The following is a 12,695-nucleotide window of genomic DNA, read 5'->3' on the forward strand; positions in this document are numbered from 1 at the left end:
CCTAGTTCACTAACAGTAAAGATGTTTTCAATAATTTCAGCAATTATTTTTTAACTAGTTCTTAATAAAAATTCTTTCTTCAAAGTTGATAAGTAGTACACATTCTGATTAACTTTCAAGAGATATTGGTGCACTTGTTCATAATGCATTGTAAATAGCATTCACCATATATTACCACACTGAGAAAAGTAAATCCATAACCAAACAGCTTATAAGTTGAAAGTGAGGATGAGAAATTATTGTTGCCAAAGTTGTTTATGACTTGAAAAAAGAAAAAACTACTCTGACGAAATAGAAATGAGCGTTCAACAAAACAGATACCCCTATGAGGGGTTACTTTACAAGTATACTAATGCTATGAAAGGATGGCAGTATCGATGGTTCATACTAAATCCTGAAACTGGTGAACTGCACTATTTTCTCAGCGAATCTGAGAAAAACCAAAAACCAAGGTGTTCTATTTATCTGGCTGGGGCAGTCATTGCACCTAGTGATGAGGATTCCAATACCTTCATTGTCAATTCTGCCACAGGTAAATTTTGTTGATAGTCATTACAGTCTCAAAAAATTTACCCTAACTATGATTTGATTTAATATTAATTTATTAAACTTTGATTAATTAATTGTTGATATTATTTAGAATATTCATTGATTAGATTTGTATATGAAATTAATGGTGTAATATCAAGTGCTAATTTTAGGTACTTACTTATATATAAATATTTTATTTTATATATATTAAATTCATTTTTATTATATGCCACTGCTTCTTCGTAACATAATAAATCACAAAAATTATTCTACAAGACGCTTGAAAATTTTAATTACCAAAATTATTAATTTTTCAGGTGACATGTTTAAACTAAGAGCCACAGATGCGCGAGCTCGTCAAGAATGGGTAGACAAGTTACGCGCCGTAACAGAAATGTATACCAGAGCCATTGCAAGTAGTCATCCACCGTTACGACCACGAGAGCATTCAGCATCCTTAAGACCATCTAGTAGCAGCAGCAGCAGTGGCAATCCAGTAGTGAAACTGGAAGTTTTAGACGCGTTCGCCAATTGCCGTGAACAGCTAAACAAGGCTGAGAAACAGAGCCTATCCCTGGCTCAGAGCATTGAGATGTCAAGTTTGAATTTAGACCCGGATTTATTGGTTCTTAAGGCCACAGCTTACGCAACAGTCTATACCCTGAATCAATGTTTGAACATCCTGTACCAGTAGCGTGCGCTAGAGGAAGCCAAAACCAGGGGAGTCAGACCCAAAATCAACGGCGGTCTCTGGTGGAAGTGTGTTCTTGCTAAGAAACCCAAATGAGTTGATGTGAGAGTGCATTACATAGGTATTGTTGATAAATTTTTGGTGATTGGCTGCCTCCTTTAATAATACGTGTTGAATTCTATGTGCAGAGACTGCAAGTATAGTTGCCTTGTGATTAGAGATTATACACATAAGTATATCTTTAACTTGAGTTGGATCTGGCTGTGTAGTGCAAGAGCATGGTTAGCTTACATTGTATATACATGCTGAATTGAGACTTGCCAAAAAAATGTATTCTAAACAGTAAATTTAAAGTTATATACACTACAATTTTTCTCTCTATGTCTTAATATTCTATAAAAGCTTAATTACACAATTGAATAATGTACAAAGTATCATAACTACCTGGTGAACATTTTTGCCACAAACATTAATAAAATTAGACTTGTGCACTTATACTGCACAGCCATGAAATTCCTAATTGCTACATATAACTAATATGCAAGCAAGAAAGAGATATAATTGTAAAAAAAAATTATACCAGCTTGCCAGGTATAAAATATATTAATCTTATATTATAATACTTATATTTTTTATGAGCAAAAGTGTACATAATATATTTAAAATTTATTACTATTTTGATGCTTTTAACTTAGAATTTTGTCAACTTACAAACATTCCTGGTGGTGCTATAACAGGCATAGTATTTGACAAATGTTTACTTGTACATTACTTGCGGATTTATTTTCAAATCTATAGTGAAAAATCTGAAATACATTTCATCTTAGTTTATCTTGCATTACAATTGCAGGTAAAGGTAAAATAAATTCCTAGAGAGATTGTTTCTTTATTTTTTTTGCTTTCTTCAGAGGATATAAAGATGACACAATAATAGTTGTGAATACTTGCCTTTTCAATTATAAGTCTTTCAAGTATGTAGTGTTGAAATTGTTGAATCGAAACTGGTTCTCGATAAAAGAAACTATATACCATGACTAGCTTGTTAAGATATTGCTTATTTTCAAATACACACATTTGCCATTTAATTTTTTACTCCGTAATAATTGAACATCTATTATAGTCTTGAAAACTTGAGTAAGAGTGAAGATGAAGTACAAACTAATTTTCATAGTATTCTTTATGAGTTTATTTGGGTGCAAAGAAATACTTCTTACATATCACTAAATGACAAAAAGTGAATAATCCAAAATCTTTGCCTTCCAAAAAAATAGTACATTTAATTGTCTATGTTGTAATGATAAATGAGACAATATTTTGTTTTTACTGTATATTAATATAAAGTTTAATTTAGCTTAGCTTTTTTTGTTAACTTAATTGGTGGGCATTAAGAATCTTTATTTATACTGTATATAAATAATAACTGAGAACACCTATTAATGTAGAAAGAGTGTTCATCAGTTCGTAATAATGTAGATAGTATTTTTTATGTAAATGGACATTAAAAAAAAATCGTAAATAAAAATTGACCGTTGAAACTTTAAACACTAAATTTAGTTATTTATTAGGAAATAACCCAACTACGAGTTGATTTCAAAAGTAAATATTTGACTTTACGACAATGACATTCAATATTTCATGTTTGAAGAATGCCTTCATCAAACATTTTACTTTGTGATTTTTACTTATTTCCGAAATAGACACAAGGTTTGCTTCCACTATAAACGTAACACGCGTCGTGATTTTTAAAGGATCGCGAGCATACGCTGTATGAATTCCCCGTAAAAAAGAACGTTCACTCGAATAGTTAACGCTTTACGACCAAGTAAATTGTCGAAGGCAAGAGAAATCAAGTGCATTAAGTAAGAGTAAAGAAGACTAACAAGAACGTGATTGTATTTTGGAAGCGCATTTAATTGAGTTGGAAGCACGAGTAAAAATATTTCTATTCCACTCGTGGCCGTTTAACTGATCTCTCATGGATCTCGCGTCGACCCTCGAGTCTTGATAGAAATTCACGTCGAAGCCCGAGAATGACTCGCTCCGAAATTACGCCGGCGGGTCCTCCACACTGCCAAGAGCAAATGGTATAAGTAGGTGAAGGCTTTTTTCCTTCTCTCTCGCGCCTCACGAGGACTTTCGGCCGCTCGCTGCGACGGGCTCTCGCGCACAGTTTTCGCGCGCTCGCACCGGCGATCGGTCGACGAGGGCAAAATGAGCGACGAGTGCTGGAGCTGCCACGCGCCGATGATCTCGATCGGCCGCGAGGAGGTCGTGTTGGACAGCGGGAACTGGCGCTCGTCCACCGGCAGCAAGTCTCACGGCTTCCATCTGGTGCGCTCCAAGTGGGACCCGTACCCTTGGATCAGCTCGGTGGAGAGTGCGAGCAGCGCCCACGCCTCGGGGCTCAGGTACTCGAAACGTTTAGTTCGCCGGGCGCCGCCGACTGCTCTTGATCGGACGAACGACTGACACCTCCGCAGGCCGGGCGATTGTTTGCTGGAGGTCGACGGTCGCGACGTGTTGGGCCTGGAGATGAAAGACATCGCCTACCTGATCGGCAAGGCCGACCGCGTGAGCCTGAGCGTCTGGAGACGACCGTCGAGAGGTCCGCGCAGAGGCGCCGAGGACGACATCGAGGCCAACGACTTGCGCGACGATCGCGACGTAAGTGCGCGCTGCTTTGCGCCTATCCGCAAAGAGTCAGCTTGGAAAAATCGCAGGGAACGCTCCTCGAAGGTCCGCTGCCGGAAGTAGCTCGCAAGCTCGTCAAGGCCGTCTCGGGAGTGGTGAAAGCGCTCGAGTGCCCGGTTTGCCTCGAGAGCGCAGCACCGCCTGTCTCCCAGTGCGTGCACGGGCACCTGTTGTGCTTCGGCTGTCGTTTGAAGACCGAACGCTGTCCCGTATGTCGCGTGCGTCTCGGTCAAGGCCGCTGTCTTCTCGCTGACAAATCCCATCGCGCGCTCACCGAAGCGTTGCTCGACCCGCCGCCGCCAAGCGTTATTGCCAGGAGCTGCGAGGACAACGGCGACGAAACGGCTGGAGCGGTGAGTTGCCCAGTCCTGGCTCTCCTCTCGAACCGTCCGAGTTCATTGAATGTCTTGCAGTCTCGCTCCCTACACGACAGCATCTTCGGCCCGTCGCCGCAGCCTAAGAAGCACAAGAGCCCGATCTCGCCGTCGAAAGCCAAGCACCTGTTCTCCAAAATTCTGTCGTCGAGCGCCGGCGGTGCCTGCAGCAGCAGACTGGACGATCGAAACGTGTCCACGGAGAGTTTGCCGACGGCCGCAATCACGAGTATGGACGGTAATTTGCTTTACGGTCGTAGATGGCTGCTTCGACTTTACGACCGTCGAAAGTCGGCTAGTACCGGTGAGCTGCACAAAGGTAACGAAACGCCCGACACGGGTTCGTACACCGAATTGAGAGAACAAGGGGCCGCCGATTCGGGCTCGCTGCTCAGCGTACCGCAGGTAGCAACGCACAATATCTTAGCATTTGCGTAACGAAAGGACAATGCTGACAAACGGTGACAATGTAGACACCAGTTTGGGGAGGATCCACCGAATCAATGACCAACTCACGGGTCTACTGTCCTCTGAGAAGCTGCAGGGAGTTGCTCAACTGTAACACCCTCATGGCACACCTGTCCCAGCAGCACAATGGTCCATTGATACACTTTTACCGGAAAAAGATTGTCCTGCCATTTCCTCTTCCATTTGGCGTGGAGGCTACCTACGTCTTGCACGAGAAAGACGAAATTTTTTTGCTTCAGGTACGCGACACGACTGCCTTTTTTTTTCTGTCAAGACAGAAAGTCTAATTGGAACTTTCGTCTTTTTCAGAATGAAGACGACAAAGTTTGGATGTCGAACGCACATGCTAACTGTGGTACAAGTTGGGAATGGCTATTGCAAGCTACGTCCGACGATGGCGTGGAATTACATTTAAGGAAAGAAGTTGCGAGTTTGAGAGAAACTTGCGAGTTGGAACAGCATAACGTCGCGACGATACCGCCGAACTTTACTGGGAAACATGTGACAATATCGTTGATCGAGTTAGTTGCCGAGGGTTGCGTAAAAATATAAGCGATGTAATTTTCTTTTTTTCTAAAGGACGGTAATAAAACTTTATTTTCATTACGTAGGCAGTACAACAATTTGGTCTCTTAAACATTTAAAGGCACTTATATTTTGATTGGCACGTAGAGATCATTTCTTCAAACGTTCAATAATCTTAAATAGATACACAGTACAATAATAAAGAACAATTATTATTCCAGTGCTTAGCTATTGGAATAGCTAAAGTAATTAATTAAGTAATAGCTATTAGAATAGCTAAAGTTAAATTTATATAAACTTTTTTCTTTTTATGTTTAGATAATAAAAAAAAGTATAATGTACACAACTTTAAGAATGAGGGTGCAATACATTGAGTTTGTACTGTCACTGGTATTTTCGTAAACATTTACATTAGAGATAAAAAATTTTTTAAAATTAATTAAAGATATTTCATAGAATGTTTATCATTTCTTTTTTTTTTTTATTGTAAAAAGAACAAAATTTATATCTAATTTGTTTGTAAATAATGCGTTGATACTCCTGAGCTATCAACATTTTCCATAAACTTAAGACATGCAAAGCAAAAAACTATAAAATCTAGAAAATAATTAAATTGTAAAAATGTAGCCAAAGTCATTATATGATAAAAAAATCAATCACTCAATATTTTGCGCCCTCTTACAAAACAAATAATACGTATTATCCTGAATTAATAAATTTTTTTAGAACATCATCCATATACGGTTTGTATAAGTCATGATTGTTAGATCTGTAGGCCGATCCTGCCATACAGTCATGCGCGTATTTAAGAATTGAGTTATAATTATCACGACCAACAATTTTTAAATCAAGACGAAACACCTTGCTGTTCTCTTTACTATTTTCCGTCAATAACTTCTTTCCTGGTGGTGGAGCACCAGGCACGTTTACCATTTTTCTTTTCTTACTTCCTGATCCAACTGAAACTGTTGCATCACGAGAACTTGTTTCTCCTTCCTCCTTCTCTTTGTCTCTTTTTGGGCAACTGCAAACCCTTAACTCAAGCTTTCTCCTTCCAAGGATCTGATTTTGCTGGGATTCTAGAGTAAAAATCAGTTCGGTTGGCCGACGATTCATACCGGACGTGCAACTGTTTTTACAATAAAACGTGAAATCCATAGGCACATAGGAGACTCCCGCTTCAGGAATTCCCAGTGGTGTTAAAACAGACAAATGCCCATTTGCGGCCTCTTCGTATGTAGATGCACTGTGTGTGCATCTAATTACATGCTTAACTTGCAGTGGATTTATATTCCTATTAGAATTATTATCTGGTGCCATATGATTAGGGCACCTAATAACAGGTTGAGATCTGTGTTGATCTAATTTGTAGACCATAGTCGCTCTAACCCATAATCCATCTTGAGGTGGTGCCCACGAGAACTGTAATGGCAGCACTTCCTCCATGTGGATAAATACTTTCTGAAGCTTTTGAGAGTACTGCAACAGAAACAGGAAAATTTCCTCAGCATACAATAAAAAATATCATTGTTTAAGAATAATAATAATCCTTATACTTACCACCCAATGTTTGTTTAGATTTTGATCGTTCAAGATGAGTTGAAAATTGTAGTCTCCTGCAAACTCTTCTTTAGCGTGGATAGGTGTAGGAAGCTGTTGTGGTATAACGTACTGTGATTGATGCAAGTATTGTTGCTGCGGTTGCTGCGGTTGCTCAACTAAAACGAGCTGCTGTTGAAGCGACATTTTACTGTCTACAGGAAGCGATGCGTCCTGTTCATCGTATGATTGCAAGAAAGAATTTTGGGCAAACTCCAAGTTTGAAAATGATGAATAAGGGTCCAATTCTCTGAAATATTAATTAACAAGTTAGTACAATATCATAACAAGCTATTCATTGCTATCTTGTCTTTCTTATCAATTAACCAATAGATTTAACTACAAAAATTAATAGAAAGTAATACAACATTATAAATAATTTGTCAATGAAGTATAATAATTCATATGCTTAATAAAATTATTTTCTTAGATTTTGCAAATAAAGTAATTGAGAGTAATTTATCACAGCTAAATTTATGAGTATAGAATAAATATTAAACGATCAATAGTACCTTAGAAAAACCTTCAATAAGCAGCGTGCAAAACCGGTTTTTTAAAGAAGCGCGAGCAGACACATGTACTATACTGAGCAGAACGCACACAGTCACATACACTTGCGTGGGGTAGGTCGGCCCTTTTGATTGTTTTGACAAGTCGCAACGTGCACAGGCTGAGTTTAAAAAAATGCGCAGTTTCGCACACGACTATGATGCCCAATTTTAACCAAAGGATTCATACACCACCGAATTCCCTTATTTCGAGTCTTATGTGGTTATGTACAATGCCAAATGGAAAGGAAAAAAAAAAAAAGATACATGTAGTTTTACTTCACTAGACGAGTTTTTTTACAAATAATAATAAAAATAACAATAATAATACTGGAATGACTGTAACAAGGTTACAGTAACAAAACACCTTTTCGGTAAAAAAGACGTGAAAACAAAATAGAATGGTTTAAAAACTGTCGTTCTAAGAAACAAAGCGTAGTTGGCAGAATTCGCGATGAAATTGTTGAAAAATAAACTCGACGTTTCTTCAACTCTAGGTAACGTTTGACCGGTTATCGAAAACGGCTCAATTTATTTAAAAAATGTTGAAATACATATCCAACAAAAGGAATAGGGAGACAAAGAATACAAACTATGACGTAAGACAGTATATTATGTCGAATCACAAAAACTAGAATCTCCATAGAAAGTGAAATTTCTACAAATTTGCGAATTGAATAAACATACGGTATCAAACCACTGGCTCAGTCGCATTATGCAATAAACATTATAAATATGCCATTATGTATACAACCAATTCCCCATAAATAACGGTTGTCGTTTTAAAAAGAATTCGTTACAACGGCCGGTCCTGTAGACAAAGAAAGCGTCTATTTCTTTACTTTCTAACTTAAAAACAATTGAAATGCATGTTACCTCCCGGTATTACGTTAAGAAAAATAGCCAGTGCACTTTGCTTATACTAATAAATCCACATAAAGGGCTAACGCAAGGTCCTTGATTCGCGGCATGCGTTTAGGTTATAAATAAGGTACTTACAAATGGTTGGAGATCTCTTTCATGTTACTATCCATAGCCAATTCATGAAGGAGTTGCTCTTCTTGACTGTTGGTCAACATTGTTGTTATAGAATCACAGGACAACAGATAGGACACCACAATCAATGGATTCGCCACCTTGTAAAAGGCGACGCGCCGCTGTTTTGCGATCTATGCTCCTGTTGCCGCCGAAACGTACGTTACTTTCTTTTTTTCTTGTGTCGTCCTCCCTCGCGCTCGCGCCACTGATTGTACCGGTGGGTTGTGAGGAGGGGGGTGGGGTGGTGATGTGATAATCGATTTTACCTTTGCGCGGGAAATGATCGATTCGATATGTTTATTTGAATTTTCTTTAAATAAAATATGTATTTATTTATAAATACATAAAAACGTATTCTTTATATTTAAGGAAATTCTTTTTTTAGAAAAAATTAGTTTTTGACTTTAATTACAATTACTCATTTTTTAGATTAGCTTTTATATACTTATAATTTAGTGTATTATTTGATGATAATTTTTTCAGCCTTCATTTGTTACAGTAGCTACTAAATAATTCTGCAGAAAAATGAGTAGTGTTATTTTCAGTTCTTAATTTATCAAAATCATTACTTGTTTATTAATCAAATTTAATAGCTTTTTTACTCTTTAGTTAGGACTTTAAAGTTAAAATTTTCTAAACAAGTTTTTATTACAAAACTGACTGATACAAAAAAGATCAGTGTTACCAAATAGGAATTTCTTCTCTCCTTATATTTTTTCTCCTATATAATATGTGTGTGTGTGTATCCATTATATATGTGTAAATATGTGCATTTATATATATAGATGCTAAAAAAGAGAAATTTTGATTTTTCGTATACTTCGGATTATTTATATTATATAGCTATAGGACTCCTTTCCTGAACCCTCACTACACATTAGATTACCTTGCGAATATTTCAGTAGTCATCAATAATTCAATATATAAATAATTAACACGGATAATAATCTGCAAGAATAGAAATCTGCCGTTTACAAATCGTTTTAAAAAAATAAGAGGTTCAATTTTAAAATTACATTAGAATAATTAGTACGAATCTATGATTTGTTTACCATCTATGAAATTATAGTAGTATTATCTTAAAATCTGACTGAAAGAGAAAAAAAGAGAATAGAATAAAATGGAGGAAATCATATTTTTTTTACATTATAAAATTAGAGGTGTGCGGAAAACGGAAACTCATTTTCAGAATATTAAATTTGGAGAAACTAATACTAATATAACACTTTGGCTGTAGAAAACTATTGCTATTAAGTAAATTTATTGTTGTACGTTTCAAATAATGTAATAAGAAAAAAACAAAAAAATGCGAGAAGTACGCTAACAAACGCTAATTTCTTAACAAAATTGAAAACAGTTTATTATTCCAAAACAGTGCCTTTATTTATTATATGTAGCTTAACAATATAATATATCGTTTTTCATAATACTATTGTCGTCGTAAATTTTAGAAATCTTATCTAAATTTACAATGCAGACATTGTAAAAATATTTCTTTTTTTTCATTTGATATTGATATTTAAAACTTCTTTGAAGTTGATAATATTTACAATTTCTTTTTACACGTACATTAATCAAGATATTTTATCATTTTCATCAGCAGTTTCCCACACAAGACCTTCTCCATATGGTCCATGAGTTGAAGGGAATAATATGTACCACCAATTTCTAAGACAAACAAAATTTCTATTGAGGATAATTCAGTTATATATTCTCTTTGTGATAAATATTTCTGTTTATTACCTGTCCTTGAGTCCTAAAAATATCTTCCAATTTTCTTTTTTACCAAAGTTATAAGGATTTCGATACTTCTTTCCTTGTGTTTTATACTTTTTATCTAAAGTTGCATTGATACGTCCTTCAATGCTTGTCTCTCCTCTAGTAATCAAGCCAGCATGCCACCATGTTAAACCACCTAAAGCTGCAACCGTTGCGACTACAATAAAAGCTGCTAAAACAATTAGTTTTCTCCTATATTCAATTTCTCTTGTTTCAGCTGCCTGTCTAGCTATTTCTTGTTTTTCTTCTTGAGTCAGGTGTTCCAATGATTCAGACTGCAATCGAAAATTATATTTATTATAACTTATTTATAGATTAAACTAAACTGTAAAAATTGAAAATGCTATAATTACCATTGGTATAATTTCTGAATTGTTGATGCGTACAGGATGACCTTCAATGTCTGGATCTGGAGACAGAAAAAATTCTTCATAGGCTATCTGTACTCCAAATATTATAATAAAAATCACTCCAGCCACTGTGAAAGCCATATATTGAAAAAAGTACCTATGGTTGTAGTGGCCAACACAATTATTTAACCAAGCTATATTTAAACCATTGAAAATGTTTTAGACATTATCTACATTAGAAATATAGTATTAGGTCAATTAAATTTTTACATACGACAGTGATGGTCCATTTTCAAGACACATTTATTGCATATGGAACAGTGATGTGTTCTTGGTGGCTTTGGTTTAATACATTTCTTACAAATACTAACAGCCTCAGGGATTAAACCTCCATTTGGTGGATAGCCTGCAGGAACATTTATTCCCATGTAATAATGGAAGCAAATATTTATTAAAAGCCAATTTCCAATGATTACTAGCACAATTGTAAACAATGGACTCCTTTCCCACCACCAAGGAAAGCCTATGTAATATGCTATGTATACCATTAGAGCTGTCAATATGGAAACCATCACTACGAAAACCTATGAAAAATTATCAAAAAATATAGGAACAGAGACATAACATTATAATAACTCAGATACTTACTGGACCAAGATAGGCAGTGAAATTTTCAACAAACCATAAAATAGGCTCCAATAATGTGTCACAAACATAACTCCAATTCAAATAATGGTTGTAAAATAAGGATTTAAAGGTAATCTTTGTACGAAACCAATATTGCTTGAGCCTATAACAGTTATACAGTTTATAGTGAATAACAAGATTATAAATGTACATTTGTTTTCTTACCATTGGAATGATGGTTGTTTTATCACAGTCCAATGAATTTTTGCCATTATATTCACATAATACTGTATCTTCATAAATTATAGATGTTTCTAAAATGACTAGAGTACAACCAATCTGTCCATTTCATCTCCAAATCAATGTGGATGATTTTGACAGTTCATTTAACTTGTGTCAAGACATTGTTTACGGGATAAAAATATTATGTAAAAGTTACTATCTCTTGTATAAACAGTTCGAAAAATAAAAGATAAAACCCATTCTATCTTCTTTCACAGTTCCTATAACAAAAAATTGATATTTTTACAAATGCCTTTACTTTTCGAGAACTTGCGATAATATTCTTATATTATAATATTATTGCTGTTCATTGTTGAATAAGGGATAAAAAACTAATAAACAACCTATCGATCGTATAATCTTAAGATTGTGTGATGTTGTCTTAAGGTTATATTTACTTCCCCACAGCGCTCTATATATGTACCAAATTTTCTATTCAATCAACGCACGAGGTGCAAGATCGCGCTCGGTAACGTAGGATTCTGATCCCAATATTGTATAATCTTTGTATTTTATTTTTTAATTTTAGTTTTAAATTAAAAATGAAACAAAAAGCAATTAATTCAGCATAGTATTTCCTTTTCTCGGTTTAGCGGACTCATCCTTTACCGACTTACCTTCTCGTGATATCAGAAGATGCAGACGGCTCTGATAGCAGGTGACATCTGTTACACGATCAATATAGTATGCTTTTAGTACTGAGTTTTTTATTATTTTGAAAGGGATTGCTAACAACTTGCAATTAGAATTTATCGAAGAAAAAATTATGAAATTAACAAAAAGGTACATTGAAATAAATGTCGTGTTGTTGTCGATGAACAATCGACTGACCTAAATATAACAAAGAATACGCAACACCTTCCACAATAAATTTATTGCAATAACAATCCTTAATAATAACAAGCCTTCAGCCATTTCATTGTCTTCATATTGCTTTATCTCGGGAAATACATTCTCGTTGTTCCCTCGTATAAAGAGATCAACTTTGTCCACTTGTCGCTCAATTTTGTTCCTTGGTACTGGGAAGCTTTCACAGGTTCACAATAATTAACAACAAATAATGAATAAGCAGCGAAATGATATTTTTTATTGAAAAAGTTTGGCGAGCGCGATGTCGGGCGCCTAACTTTTTCTGCTGATAACACTTGCGGCGATGACATTGTTTCTGTATAGCCGATGCACATCGCAGCGA

The 12,695-nt window shown here is 35.8% G+C and overlaps 4 protein-coding genes across 4 annotated transcripts; 2 read left to right on the top strand and 2 right to left on the bottom strand.

The window, feature by feature from the left end:
- The first annotated feature begins 30 nt into the window (after positions 1–30).
- LOC131673303 (oxysterol-binding protein-related protein 11) lies at positions 31–2,739 on the top strand. Its single transcript, XM_058951204.1, has 2 exons — positions 31–532; positions 849–2,739. Exons 1-2 carry the CDS (start codon positions 298–300, stop codon positions 1,223–1,225), a joined length of 612 nt encoding a protein of 203 aa, XP_058807187.1. The 5' UTR covers positions 31–297; the 3' UTR covers positions 1,226–2,739.
- Positions 2,740–3,433: 694 nt separating this feature from the next.
- LOC131673328 (uncharacterized) lies at positions 3,434–5,307 on the top strand. Its single transcript, XM_058951231.1, has 6 exons — positions 3,434–3,630; positions 3,703–3,886; positions 3,943–4,266; positions 4,327–4,692; positions 4,761–4,994; positions 5,065–5,307. The coding sequence occupies exons 1-6, from the start codon at positions 3,434–3,436 to the stop codon at positions 5,305–5,307; spliced, it is 1,548 nt and encodes a 515-aa protein (XP_058807214.1).
- Positions 5,308–5,343: 36 nt separating this feature from the next.
- Positions 5,344–8,655, bottom strand: LOC131673312 (cellular tumor antigen p53). Its single transcript, XM_058951216.1, has 3 exons — positions 8,427–8,655; positions 6,841–7,129; positions 5,344–6,759 (listed from the first exon to the last, which is right to left on the bottom strand). The coding sequence occupies exons 1-3, from the start codon at positions 8,504–8,506 to the stop codon at positions 5,980–5,982; spliced, it is 1,149 nt and encodes a 382-aa protein (XP_058807199.1). The 5' UTR covers positions 8,507–8,655; the 3' UTR covers positions 5,344–5,979.
- Positions 8,656–9,838: 1,183 nt separating this feature from the next.
- On the bottom strand, positions 9,839–11,907 carry LOC131673313 (palmitoyltransferase ZDHHC16A). Its single transcript, XM_058951217.1, has 7 exons — positions 11,848–11,907; positions 11,447–11,724; positions 11,243–11,384; positions 10,869–11,178; positions 10,598–10,788; positions 10,209–10,519; positions 9,839–10,133 (listed from the first exon to the last, which is right to left on the bottom strand). The coding sequence occupies exons 2-7, from the start codon at positions 11,518–11,520 to the stop codon at positions 10,040–10,042; spliced, it is 1,122 nt and encodes a 373-aa protein (XP_058807200.1). The 5' UTR covers positions 11,521–11,724; positions 11,848–11,907; the 3' UTR covers positions 9,839–10,039.
- Positions 11,908–12,695: the final 788 nt, after the last annotated feature.

This window comes from Phymastichus coffea, unplaced genomic scaffold (genome assembly GCF_024137745.1).
Source record: "Phymastichus coffea isolate CEN01 unplaced genomic scaffold, Cenicafe_Pcof_1.1 PCOF00172, whole genome shotgun sequence".
In the NCBI taxonomy this organism is placed as follows: domain Eukaryota; kingdom Metazoa; phylum Arthropoda; class Insecta; order Hymenoptera; family Eulophidae; genus Phymastichus; species Phymastichus coffea.